General features: G+C 45.1%; 1 protein-coding gene across 5 annotated transcripts in view; it reads left to right on the forward strand.

Moving 5' to 3' along the window:
* Positions 1-564: 564 nt before the first annotated feature.
* Positions 565-14,404, forward strand: part of LOC124044230 (lysine-specific demethylase 6A-like) — a 100,864-nt gene continuing 87,024 nt past the window's right edge. For all 5 annotated transcript variants that reach the window (XR_006840457.1, XR_006840458.1, XR_006840459.1 and 2 more), the window contains exons 1-5: positions 565-1,032; positions 1,170-1,233; positions 8,715-8,823; positions 9,519-9,568; positions 13,041-13,099. Coding sequence is in view for 2 of the 5 variants with exons in the window: in XM_046363820.1 (XP_046219776.1) it covers positions 872-1,032; positions 1,170-1,233; positions 8,715-8,823; positions 9,519-9,568; positions 13,041-13,099 (443 nt within the window). In the remaining 3 variants the exon portion in view is untranslated. The remainder of the gene's footprint in view (positions 1,033-1,169; positions 1,234-8,714; positions 8,824-9,518; positions 9,569-13,040; positions 13,100-14,404) is intronic.

A 14,404-nucleotide genomic window follows, 5' to 3' on the forward strand; every position in this document is an offset into this window, starting at 1 on the left:
TAGTCCAACGCTCTAACCACTAGGCTACCCTGCCGTAATAGTAATAGCAACACTGGAGCATTCATGCATAATCCTTGGCAACCAACTGACCTGTACCCCCATCCCCATCCCTGCTCTCCAGAATCCTTGGGACGTCCATACCCCCATGTAGTTTAGGTTTCAAATGGTCAAGGTAAGGGTTAACATTAGGGTTAGGTAACTATACTTTCCTAGTAAAAAAAAGAAAAGGGTTATGTTAAAAGTTTATAGTAAAGGTTAGGATTAGGGTTTAGTGTATGGACGCCCCAAGGATCCCAAATCATCACTAACCATACTGGCAACCCTTGAAAAGGACAGTTACCTTAACCAATAAGATACCTCAAAGTAGACTTAGAAAAAGGTAATGCTTATCACAATACAATATTGGAAACGAATCGATAGAACCTGTGGAACTGCGTAAAGTTGAGGGGTTGTTATTCGTGTGTGTGAGGAACGACACCCAAGAAAAATGAAGTCACATGATTACACACAGATACATTCGTTGGTCACAGTGAGAAGAGGGCGTTCCTACGGTGGCGGCGTGCATTCGCCTATGTGACACAATTACAACAACTTTGAGCTGGTGTGGGGGGAAGTTTACTATATTACCAAATAACGCCCTATCGTAAAAAACCGGCATCAACTCTACTCCTTGCATTATTTGGCAAATACATACATGTAGTATTTTGTGTACAATCATGCGATAAGGCTGTTTTTGGACGGGTCTTGTTTTCCTCCAGGATTTGGCAATCACTCGGCTGAGCTAGCAACGTTTTCAGTACTACATACGGTGGTGTACTTTCGTTCTTATATTTTGGGGGAGTTTTGTCGCCCGCTTCCCTGTTCCTTTTCTATGCAATCGTGCGGAGTGTCGCTCGACGCGGCTGCTGCTCGAAGTCTCGGCGCTGCTGGTGATGAGGAAAAGAAAATGGCGGCGGGAAAAGCGAATGGAATAGAATTGGACTTTCTGAAGCTAACAGCGCAGGAGAGAGAGAGCTTGGTCGAAATTGACAGGTTAGCGAATGAGCAATGCATTTGCTTTCTTTGTCTACGTTTTTGTGTGTTGCATTTTCGTACATTAAAGTATTTTAAAACGACCTAAAATGCCCCAAGTAATATACGGAACCTCCTGTGTTGTCCTCTGCTTGCAGTTCACTATTTGGATTTCAGAGGCTTCATGAAGATGGCGCCAGAACGAAGGCCTTGCTGTTAAAGGTATGCCACAGATAGGACCAGAGTCGCCCCTCCGCTGTCACTCCTGATTCGTGCATATCTGGAATAAGTGTCAGGGACCTGCTGGACATTTAACCACAAACCCCTTCCATTAGCTAGAAGCCAGGCGCACAAGTGGGTGGATATTACGTTAATGAATTCCCTTTCCAGTCAGTGTGAATTATAGTTGTATCTAGACAAAATGTGGAAAAGTGACACCGGCAGCATTTTAATTTAACTAATGTTACAGGACATTTGAGAAATGCATTGGGTGCGTAACCTGATTATGGCGTCCACCCACGGTGCTCATAATGACACAAGTCACATTTTGATGATCGTAATTAATTTTAACAGAACATGCAACTGTAGGATGCAACTGCGTGCGTCCTTTACCAAATTTCCGATGCGCTGTTAGAGTAACTGACACATTGGCTTCTCCTCAGCCAACAAGACCAGTAATGCACAGCAACATCACTAGCCTATGTCAATCTACTATCCCCGTAAGTAGACACGTTTACACTCTATTGGTCAGTTTTTCGTTATGTGCGAGAAAGAAATATGCTATTCCAAACCGACTAGGCTACATCTGGCAAAAATGTGACAGCAATGATGCTGATGCAACAGAACAGAACGTTTAGCTTAAAATGTTGATAACACTATTATTTCATCTCATTATAAGCGCAGCAATGTGTACAAGTCAGTAGGCTACATACTAATGTGTGTTCCTTAAAGTGGATCTGAAGGCGTTTGAACTACTTTGAAGATATGAAACAGACAATCATATCAGTCAAAAATATACATTTCCCAGTTTATGCTACAAAACCAACTTTATAAGAGGTTTTAATAATAGGTTCTGTTTTCCTCAACATTCCATGACATACATGAAGGTATTGTGGGCAGAATAGATGGATGTATTTCAATGTTTGATTAATATAATTCACCAATACATTTAATTCACCAACACTATCACTCCAGTGTTTAATTGCTAAATTGTAATTACCTTGCCACCATGGCCTATTTATTGCCTTACCTCCCTAATCTTACCTCATTTGCACACACTGTATATAGACTTTCCTATTTTACATTTACATTTATTGTGTTATTGACTGTACGTTTGTTTATTCCATGTGTAACTCTGTGTCGTTTGTGTTGCACTGCTTTGCTTTATCTTGGCCAGGTCGTAGTTGTAAATGAGAACTTGTTCTCAACTGGCAATTTTCTTCATAGGTACACTTCAAATATGACAGACAAAATGAGAAGAAAAAAATCCAGAAAATCACATTGTAGGATTTTTAATTAATTAATTTGCAACTTATGGTGGACAATAAGTATTTGGTCACCTACAAACAAGCAAGATGTCTGGCTCTCACAGACCTGTAACTTCTTTAAGATGCTCCTCTGTCCTCCACTCGTTACCTGTATTAACGGCACCTGTTTGAACTTGTTATCAGTATAAAAGACTCCTGTCCACAACCTCAAACAGTCACACTCCAAACCCCACTATGGCCAAGACCAAAGAGCTGTCAAATAATGACCATCATTATGTTTGGAGGAAAAAGGGGGAGGCATGCAAGCTGAAGAACACCATCCCAACCGTGAAGCATGGGGGTTGCAGCATCAATTTGAAGGGGTGCTTTTCTGCAGGAGGGACAGGTGCACTTCACAAAATAGATGGCATCAAACGGGAAGACAATTATATGGATATATTGAAGCAACATCTCTAGACCTCAGTCAGTATATACTGTACTCTATACCATCTACTGCATCTTGCCTATGCCGTTCGGCCATCGCTCATATTTTTATGTACATATTCATTCCTTTACACTTGTGTGTATAAGGTAGTTGTTGTGAAATTGTTAGGTTATATTACTTGTTAGATATTACTGCATGGTCGGAACTAGAAGCACAAGCATTTCGATACACTTGCATTAACACCTGCTAACCATGTGTATGTGACAAACATTTGATTTGATTTAGGAAGTTAAGGCTTGGTTGCAAATCTGTCTTTCAAATGGACAATGACCCCAAGCATACTTAATAAGTTGTGGCAAAATGGCTTAAGGACAACAAAGTCAAGGTATTGGAGTGACATCACAAAGTCCTGACCTCAATCCCATAGAAAATTTGTAGGCAGAACTGAAAAGGATGTGCGAGCAAGGAGGCCTACAAACCTGACTCTGTTACACCAGCTCTGTCAGGAGGAATGGGCCAAAATTCACCCAACTTATTGTGGGAAGCTTGTGGAAGGTTACCCAAAACGTTTGACCCAAGTTAAACAATTTTAAGGCAATGCTACCAAATACTAATTGAGTTTATGTAAACTTCTGACCCACTAGGAATGTGAAAGAAGAAATAAAAGCTGAAATAAATAATTCTCTCTACTTATATTCTGAAATTTCACATTCTTAAAATATTGCCAAGAAACTGAAGTTCTCGTACAACGCTGTGTACTACTCCCTTCACAGAACAGCGCAAACTATCTCTAACCAGAATAGAAATTGGAGTGGGATGCCCTGGAGCACAACTGAGCTTGAGGACAAGTACAATAGTGTCAAGTTTGAGAAACAGATGCCTCACAAGTCCTCAACTGGCAGCTTCATTAAATAGTAGCAAAACACCAGCCTCAACGTCAAAAGTAAAGAGGTGACTCCGCGATGCTGGCCTTCTAGGCAGAGTTCCTCTGTCCAGTCTCAGCGTCAACAGTGAAGATGTGACTCCGCGATGCTGGCCTTCTACATTTACATTACATTTAAGTCATTTAGCAGACGCTCTTATCCAGAGCGACTTACAAATTGGTGCATTCACCTTATGACATCCAGTGGGACAGTCACTTAACAATAGTGCATCTAAAACTTAGGGGGGGTGGGGTGAGAGGGATTACTTAACCTATTCTAGGTATTCCTTAAAGAGGTGGGGTTTCAGGTGTCTCCGGAAGGTGGTGATTGACTCCGCTGTCCTGGCGTCGTGAGGGAGTTTGTTCCACCATTGGGGGGCCAGGGCAGCGAACAGTTTTGACTGGGCTGAGCGGGAGCTGTACTTCCTCAGTGGTAGGGAGGCGAGCAGGCTAGAGGTGGATGAACGCAGTGCCCTTGTTTGGGTGTAGGGCCTGATCAGAGCCTGGAGGTACTGAGGTGCCGTTCCCCTCACAGCTCCGTAGGCAAGCACCATGGTCTTGTAGCGGATGCGAGCTTCAACTGGAAGCCAGTGGAGAGAACGGAGGAGCGGGGTGACGTGAGAGAACTTGGGAAGGTTGAACACCAGACGGGCTGCGGCGTTCTGGATGAGTTGAAGGGGTTTAATGGCACAGGCAGGGAGCCCAGCCAACAGCGAGTTGCAGTAATCCAGACGGGAGATGACAAGTGCCTGGATTAGGACCTGCGCCGCTTCCTGTGTGAGGCAGGGTCGTACTCTGCGGATGTTGTAGAGCATGAACCTACAGGAACGGGCCACCGCCTTGATGTTAGTTGAGAACGACAGGGTGTTGTCCAGGATCACGCCAAGGTTCTTGGCGCTCTGGGAGGAGGACACAATGGAGTTGTCAACCGTGATGGCGAGATCATGGAACGGGCAGTCCTTCCCCGGGAGGAAGAGCAGCTCCGTCTTGCCGAGGTTCAGCTTGAGGTGGTGATCCGTCATCCACACTGATATGTCTGCCAGACATGCAGAGATGCGATTCGCCACCTGGTCATCAGAAGGGGGAAAGGAGAAGATTAATTGTGTGTCGTCTGCATAGCAATGATAAGAGAGACCATGTGAGGTTATGACAGAGCCAAGTGACTTGGTGTATAGCGAGAATAGGAGAGGGCCAAGAACAGAGCCCTGGGGGACACCAGTGGTGAGAGCGCGTGGTGAGGAGACAGATACTCGCCACGCCACCTGGTAGGAGCGACCTGTCAGGTAGGACGCAATCCAAGCGTGGGCCGCGCCGGAGATGCCCAACTCGGAGAGGGTGGAGAGGAGGATCTGATGGTTCACAGTATCGAAGGCAGCCGATAGATCTAGAAGGATGAGAGCAGAGGAGAGAGAGTTAGCTTTAGCAGTGCGGAGCGCCTCCGTGATACAGAGGAGAGCAGTCTCAGTTGAATGACTAGTCTTGAAACCTGACTGATTTGGATCAAGAAGGTCATTCAGAGAGAGATAGCGGGAGAGCTGGCCAAGGACGGCACGTTCAAGAGTTTTGGAGAGAAAAGAAAGAAGGGATACTGGTCTGTAATTGTTGACATCGGAGGGATCGAGTGTAGGTTTTTTCAGAAGGGGTGCAACTCTCGCTCTCTTGAAGACGGAAGGGACGTAGCCAACGGTCAGGGATGAGTTGATGAGCGAGGTGAGGTAAGGGAGAAGGTCTCCGGAAATGGTCTGGAGAAGAGAGGAGGGGATAGGGTCAAGCGGGCAGGTTGTCGGGCGGCCGGCCGTCACAAGACGCGAGATTTCATCTGGAGAGAGAGGGGAGAAAGAGGTCAGAGCACAGGGTAGGGCAGTGTGAGCAGAACCAGCGGTGTCGTTTGACTTAGCAAACGAGGATCGGATGTCGTCGACCTTCTTTTCAAAATGGTTGACGAAGTCATCTGCAGAGAGGGAGGAGGGGGGGGGGGCGGAGGATTCAGGAGGGAGGAGAAGGTGGCAAAGAGCTTCCTAGGGTTAGAGGCAGATGCTTGGAATTTAGCGTGGTAGAAAGTGGCTTTAGCAGCAGAGACAGAGGAGGAAAATGTAGAGAGGAGGGAGTGAAAGGATGCCAGGTCCGCAGGGAGGCGAGTTTTCTTCCATTTCCGCTCGGCTGCCCGGAGCCCTGTTCTAGGCAGAGTTCCTCTGTCCAGTCTCAACGTCAACAGTGAAGAGGTGACTCCGCGATGCTGGCCTTCTAGGCAGAGTTCCTCTGTCCAGTCTCAACGTCAACAGTGAAGAGGTGACTCCGCGATGCTGGCCTTCTAGGCAGAGTTCCTCTGTCCAGTCTCAACGTCAACAGTGAAGAGGTGACTCCGCGATGCTGGCCTTCTAGGCAGAGTTCCTCTGTCCCGTTTCTGTGTTCTTTTGTCCCTCTTAATCTTTTATTTTTATTGACTGGTCTGAGAGATGGCTTTTTCTCTGCAACTCTGCATAGAAGGCAAGCATCCTGGAGTCACCTCTTCACGGTTGACATTGAGACTGGGTTTTTGCGGGTAAGAATCAGAATGTCCACAAATGGGCTTAACTACAGACAGAACTACTTCTCAGCTCAGTGGCCTTCTATTGTGCCCCCCCCCCATTTTAGTGGCCTTCTCTAAGAAGCTTTTTGTGAATATGAAACATTTCTGGGATCTTTTATTTCAGCCCATGAGACATGGGACCAACACTTTACATGTTATGTTTATATTTTTGTTACCTGAGTTTGTGCCTGTGAGATTGAGTCCGAATAGTGGAAGTGTCGTCTTCTCTTCCTTTGTAGTTGAAACTCAAACAGAAAAGCAACGGAAGTTGTGATCAAAACATTGTAAATAGCCAAGAAACACAAGGACAAAGTTTCACTTCAGTAGACTTTTGTTTCATGTCAATTAGACTAACTTTTATGCCTGTTCACAGGGCTTATATAAAGGAATCTTTCACTCAGCACTTTACGTGTGCACAGATCCCCAGCCAGGCAGTTGCAGCGCCAGGGGGAATGGGCTATATAGGATTCGTAGTTTGACTTTCATTTACCAGCTATAAAATTAAACAGCTACTGCAGCATTTATTTGACTATAAATGTGATCATACTTGACTTTTTTATTTTATTGAAGAAATGATCACACTGTGGAGCCCTGAACACCTTCCAACGTGGCTGGTGAATAGATATCTTACCCGCCAATGCCAAAATCAACCCGCAGGCTGTTAATTTCATACCCTGCCACACATCCCTGTTCTTCATTAGGCTTCTCATGCTATGGAGCCTAGATGCAGTGCCTGATTGGACGGCTGGCTCTTCATCTGGCAACTCGGGACAGAGCACTGTACCCAGGGGTATATGGGAAATATAGCCCACATAGGGTGGTCAAATAGTGCTCTGGAGTGGTGTGTTATTTGGGGGGGTGACCTGCAATGATGTGGTATTTAGGGGGGTGACTGCAATGGCATGTTATTTGGGGGGAAGGGGTGACTACAATGGTGTGTTGTTTGGGGGAGGGGTGACCTGGAATGGTGTGTTGTTTGGGGGCGAGACCTGAAATGGTTTGGTGTTTGGGGCGGAAGGGGTGACCTGGTGTGGTGTTTGGGGGGGGGAGGGGGGTGACTGGAATGGCGTGGTGTTTGGGGGGGGTGACATTTGTCTGGTTCATATCAGCCACTGTCTGCTTCAGTCGGGTCTTGAGTGATCCTGTAGCACGGTGTCTGGGATGTCTGTCTGGCTGGCTAGATCTGAATGGATGAGACAGGGCTGTGGTGTGACGATTGAGACTACGCTGTCTGTGTGTCTCTGTCTCCCCTCAGGACTGCACTGACCTCTCTCCTCTCTTTCTCCTTTATTTTTCTCACTCACTCACTCACTCACTCACTCACTCACTCACTCACTCACTCACTCACTCACTCACTCACTCACTCACTCACCCACCCACTCTGTCTGACACTTGGCTGCCGGACTGACTCTGAGATGCCCCTCCTAGTCAATACAGCTCTACAGTGTCACCTGCTCTACATTGTGCGTCAAATGAGGAACACATGGCTACCGCTTCACCCTGGTTCCTGGTATGCCATTGCTCCTGCACTGTAATAACATTCCTAACAAATGCAAATGTCGTTTTGATATCCAGTTGGCGGATTTGAAATGGCTCGACCGAACTGCTCCCTTTTCTCTCTCTGAGTGGCTAGGCTATATCCCGGCCACTGGTCCTGGTGATATACAGCTGGGGTGCACATACTTTTTATTCAGCCAGTGACTCTCCATCCTCCAGCCTGTTTCTAGGTGCTGCTCTCTCATTTGGCCCTCAGCCAAACTGGGTAGGCACACCTCCCTCTTCCCTCTTTGAAAGTCTGTGGTGGTGATTTTGTGTGGCTGTTATTTACATTTTGCCAGGCTGTAACCCCAACTTTGGCATGGGAGCCTTGGCTTGTCACCTTGCCAAACGACTTGGGCCGTGAAAGCCTTGCAATGCACCCTCTCACTGAAAGGTGGGAGGGGACACCTGTGTGCCTGGGGCGACCTGCCAGAAACCTGTATCTATTTTTATGAGAGGTGCAGCGATATGGTTCAGTGATGATCAAGTTGTTTTAGGGACTTGTAGTTGCTGTTTTGTAACACTTTAGTTGGTTGTTATTGTTTTCATATGTTCCTCATTAGGATTTTTTGCCATTAGACAGACCGTAACCAACGTGTTTAGGAAATTTAGGCCTATAAGCTCAAACTGATTTGGTGTGGACTTCTAAAACTTGGGGCATTCTTTAGGCCACCATTTTTAATACAGGGTGTTGAAATGATTTCCCTCTCTCCCCATCCCCTCTGCCCCCTCCCCTCTTCCCCCTCTCCCCTCTCCCCATAGGCTGTAAGCTGCTATGACTCTGCCATCCTGAAGTCAGAAGGGAAAGTAGAGCCAGAGATGTTCTGCCAGCTGGGCCACTTCAATCTTCTCCTGGAGGACTATCCAAAAGGTGATCAAACGTACACACACACACAGTCTACACCAGATCACATCCTTAATTTAGTAATAACAATGCTTTTGAAATTGTATGTTTGGCAGAATGTAGAATTTCGGTGTTGGAATTTGTCCTTTAAAGGTAGCAGCAGTTGCCAGACAGACTACACGCCCTCCCTCTTATTCTTCCCAAACCCTGTAAAAGGTGTCTGGAAATGACAAATAATAGTAGGCAGTTATGTTGGTGTGTGGCATGCTCTGCTGTCCCTGTTGTCACACGGAGTCCCTGTTGTCACACAGAGTCCTTCACTTCTCTGCTGTCCCTGTTGTCACACAGTCCTTCACTTCTCTGCTGTCCCTGTTGTCACACAGAGTCCATCACTTCTCTGCTGTCCCTGTTGTCACACAGAGTCCATCACTTCTCTGCCGTTATGTAATTCCACTGCCATTTTATGTGGATGTCTCTGGGCTTTATATGACTACAAGTCTGGGGGAGTTTCTTGAGGAAATGTAGGTCGTGTGCGTTTTCATGCTTGAGTGTTTAAGTTTGAAGAGCTGTTTTATTGTTATGCTTTGTGTTTTATTTGGCCTGTATTGCTGATGAGGTAGTGGCACCACAAGATTGTGTGTTGAGTGAATGAAGATGATGTAATGTTGGCTAATTGTTACAGCATTGTTTTGATCTGTTCACTAACTGGTCTGTCCTCTCAGCATTATCTGCATATCAGAGGTACTACAGTTTACAGTCGGACTACTGGAAGGTGAGTGGCTACTTCCTGAAACACCATGTAGCCAAGTAGATGTAGCTGTAGACTGCTACTTTCTGAAACGTCATGTACCCAAGTAGATGTAGCTGTAGACCGCTACTTTCTGAAACATCATGTACCCAAGTAGATGTAGCTGTAGACTGCTACTTTCTGAAACACCATGTACCCAAGTAGATGTAGCTGTAGACTGCTACTTTCTGAAACACCATGTACCCAAGTAGATGTAGCTGTAGACTGCTACTTTCTGAAACATCATGTACCCAAGTAGATGTAGCTGTAGACTGCTACTTTCTGAAACATCATGTACCCAAGTAGATCTAAATGTTGACAGCTGACCCCTTGTTTTCTTGGCATTCAACTGCATACCTTGACGTTGACAGTCTGTTCATAAAGGAAAGGTGTTAGACTAGGGAAGCTGTTCTCCAGTGTCTAGGTCATATTCAGTTGACTGTTTGACCCGGCCAGGCCAGCCACCAGCTCTTATCATGCGGTGTGTCCTCTCCCTGCCCAGTGTGGGGGGATAAGAGGGGGATGGATGTTAGTTCCAGTCTGCCGTGGTGCCAATTGGCCTGTGAGTGGAGATGAGGTGTTGGGGACGTGACTGTAATGGTTGATGTGACTGTAATGGTTGATGTGACTGTAATGGTTGATGTGACTGTAATGGTTGATGTGACTGTAAATGGTTGATGTGACTGTAAATGGTTGATGTGACTGTAAATGGTTGATGTGACTGTAAATGGTTGATGTGACTGTAAATGGTTGATGTGACTGTAAATGGTTGATGTGACTGTAAATGGTTGATGTGACTGTAAATGGTTGATGTGACTGTAAATGGTTGATGTGACTGTAAATGGTTGATGTGACTGTAAATGGTTGACGTGACTGTAAATGGTTGACGTGACTGTAAATGGTTGACGTGACTGTAAATGGTTGACGTGACTGTAAATGGTTGACGTGACTGTAAATGGTTGACGTGACCGTGGTGGGGACGTGACCGTGGTGGGGACGTGACCGTTGTGTTTCTGCCCCTGTTCACTGCGGTTCTGGTTCTGGGACTGTGACTGGGCCTGCCTGGGAGAAAGGGCTATGGCTTTAGACTGGAGTAAGGAAGGGCTACCTGGGACTGGGCAGAGGGCTGAAGCTGGGGTATAGGGTTGGAGCTTGATCGAGGCTTTCTGGACCGAGCATCAGGTTGGGCTTTAGACTAGGGGCCGGGTGTAGGGTTGGAGCTTGAGTCTCACGACTGTTGGCGAGGAGCCAGGTCTCGGGTAGAGGACTGAGCTATGCTGAGACTGGGAGGAGCAGGGAGGTAGGCTGTACTCCCTGAGTCTGTGGAAGAAATGGTCAAAACATTGACTGAACTTGACTGAGTCGGTTCTGTCTCATGGGAGGTGAATGTGAAGGGTAGGCTGCCAGGCTGTCAGAAACATTCTTACTCAGACTCTCGCATCCTCTCTCACTTTCTCAACTCTCACATCGTCTTACTCTAGGGACCGATGCATATCGATGAATTATTACTGGTGTTGCATGGAATACTGAAACTTCTGTACTTTTTCCCGATACTAGAACCTGAAAAATGGTTTGATACTAAAATGTTTGTTGCTTTCGGTACTTCTGTCAAATGTGTCTCACGTCGTCTACTGATTTGAGAGGATCAAGTCTGTCAGTGCAGCCGATGTCCTCTTATCGTCTGCTCCACTTACTCATTGCTAGTTCTAGCGGCTAGATTCTGTCTGTTCTGAGGAACCACTGCACTCACTGGGAGTCTGGGCTGCATCAGTTAACTCTAATAATGCATGTAGAAATGTTGAAAATATTTAATTACTGTTCGCAAAACAATGTCCATTATATAACTTTATTCATTCACTTCATCTCCCCCGCCTCACCTCTTTCCCAGTCAAGATCATCTTCGTTTGAGCCTCGCTGTCTGAGATGTCATGTGTCTTAAAGAGACAGTGCAGACTTTTATAAAATAACAGATTACTTCTTCTATGCAGATGTTGTTGATCAATAAAATAAGTCCCAAATGGAAAGGAAACAGTTTGTCAAATTGACTGTGTGATTTATATAATTGATTCATTAATGCATACATTCAAATCTAAAAAGTCAAATGTAATGATATTGACCTCGTGTGGAAACCCTCAGCCATGCTGTCTGTCTGATCCTCTCTCCTCCTAACTCCTCAGCCATGCTGTCTGTCTGATCCTCTCTCCTCCTAACTCCTCAGCCATGCTGTCTGTCTGATCCTCTCTCCTCCTAACTCCTCAGCCATGCTGTCTGTCTGATCCTCTCCTAACTCCTCAGCCATGCTGTCTGTCTGATCCTCTCCTAACTCCTCAGCCATGCTGTCTGTCTGATCCTCTCTCCTCCTAACTCCTCAGCCATGCTGTCTGTCTGATCCTCTCTCCTCCTAACTCCTCAGCCATGCTGTCTGTCTGATCCTCTCTCCTCCTAACTCCTCAGCCATGCTGTCTGTCTGATCCTCTCTCCTTCTAACTCCTCAGCCATGCTGTCTGTCTGATCCTCTCTCCTTCTAACTCCTCAGCCATGCTGTCGGTCTGATCTGCTCTCTTGTTTTCTGTTTGATTGGTATGTCTGTATGGGTAGGAGGTTCTGTGCTTAGAGGCTTTCGGTTGTGACTGATACCGGTACTACAGTGTCATGTGAAACTATGGCACAATGGTAACCTCAAAGGTGAATTACTGGGACACAATGGTAACTTCTGAAAGGTGAATTACTGGGACACAATGGTAACCTCTGAAAGGTGAATTACTGGGACACAATGGTAACCTCTGAAAGGTGAATTACTGGGACACAATGGTAACCTCTGAAAGGTGAATTACTGGGACACAATGGTAACCTCTGAATTTCACTCTTTGGAAATGAACTGCAGTAGGTATTTAGGCCTCTACTCTGCCATTGACCTTATGGGCATAGAATGCACTTTAATCCTGAGAGGGATGAGGAGCTGCTGTTTTTTGGCTAGGCCAACTAAACACTTTCCATTTAGATGACTCAGTCAGGACTGTATGTTAGTGATATCAATCCCTCCAGGATTACATTATCATTTTTTTGTGGGCAAAATCAACAATTCCCTTCATATTAGGCTATGCGAGGGCCTGCAAACTTGACTAGTCACGGCACTATTTCCTCAAAACAGTAAAATCATCTCAATTTTTGTGCTTTTTCGTGACAAATTGGATCTTTGCATATTGCAATGCAGAAAATGTCAATTGGCACTGCAAAATGAAGTGTCCCCTTCTCTGCAAATATCACAACAAAATCTCAGCTAAATCCTAGAGGGACTGTGACGTGTCCTTTTTTGTTGAAACTTGACTGAGCAATGTGTTGTTCAGACAGTATCTTTAAAAAAACATTTAAATGTATTTTATTTTATTTTTACCAGTGCCATTTGAGAAATAGACTAAATGTTCCTGCCAATAATGGTTTTTCTCCCTCTCTCAAGAATGCTGCCTTTTTATATGGCCTTGGTTTGGTCTACTTCCATTACAACACATTTCACTGGTAAGTACGCATGGACAGTATTTTCCTTTGCACTGTAGTGTGTTTTTATTAGCTTGGCCTCGTGGATCTGTGTAGTGATACGCAGGCTATATAGTACATTACATTTGTGTAGCTATTGTATGTTTCTTACTGTGTATATGTTTCCATTGAACCCTGGTGGGATTAACTGTTGAATAGTCAATTATGCTTCTTTCATTCTATAAACTCCTAGTTTAAAGTCCAATAACATTTTATTGGTCACATACACATGGTTAGCAGATGTTTAGCAAAATGCTTGTGCTTCTAGTTTTGACAGTGCAGTAATATCTAACAAGTAATATAACAATTCCCCAACAACGACCTAATACACACAAATCTAAAGGGGTGAATGAGAATATGTACATGTAAGTATATGGATGAGCGATGGCCTTACGGCATAGACAAGGTGCTGTAGATGGTATAAAATACAGTATATACATGTGATATGAGTAATGTAAACATTATTAAAGTGGTATTATTTAAATTGGCATTGTTTAAAGTGACTAGTGATCCATTTATTAAGTGTCCAGTGATTGGGTCTCAATGTAGGCAACAGTCTCTCTGTGTTAGTGATGGCTGTTTAGCAGTCTGATGGCTTTAGACAGAAGCTGTTTTTCAGTCTCTCTGTAAATTCTGTTTATCAGTGCTGCCATTGCTTTGTATGACACTTGTTTTTCTAAGAATGTTGCTATTTACTGCCTCTGTCAATTGTAGGTCAGACATAGCCCAGAATACTACTTACAGTAAATATAGAAGATTTGATATGCAGCAAGACTAGAGCCTGTTTGAGTTTTGGGTGGGGGGTGGAATGAGGAAGTTAGGCAGCTGACAGTTCAGGGAAAGGAAATCCATTTACGTTCATACACTCAAGAGCTTAAGTTACGATGAAAAGGTTAAAGCGTGGGGAGAGGGCGTAGTGTGATAGGGGTGCGACCAGTCTCAACATCAATAGTGAAGTGGCCATTCCGGGAAGCTGGCCTTCTAGGCAGAGTTCCTCTGTCCAGTGTCTGTTATTTTGGCCATCTTAATATTTTATTTTTATTGGCTAGTCTGAGATATAGCTTTTCTTTGCTACTCTGCCTAAGAGGCCAGCATCCTGGAGTCGCCTCTTCACTGTTGACGTTGAGACTGGTGTTTTGCGGGTACTATTTAATTAAACTATTTAATGAAGCCACCAGTTGAAGACTTGTGAGGCATCTGTTTCTCAAACTAGACACTCTAATGTACTTGTCCTCTTACTCAGTTGTACACCGGGGCCTCTTCTCTTTCTATTCTGGTTAGAGCCAG

The sequence above is a fragment of the Oncorhynchus gorbuscha genome, linkage group LG09 (assembly GCF_021184085.1).
Source record: "Oncorhynchus gorbuscha isolate QuinsamMale2020 ecotype Even-year linkage group LG09, OgorEven_v1.0, whole genome shotgun sequence".
Taxonomy (NCBI): Eukaryota; Metazoa; Chordata; class Actinopteri; order Salmoniformes; family Salmonidae; genus Oncorhynchus; species Oncorhynchus gorbuscha.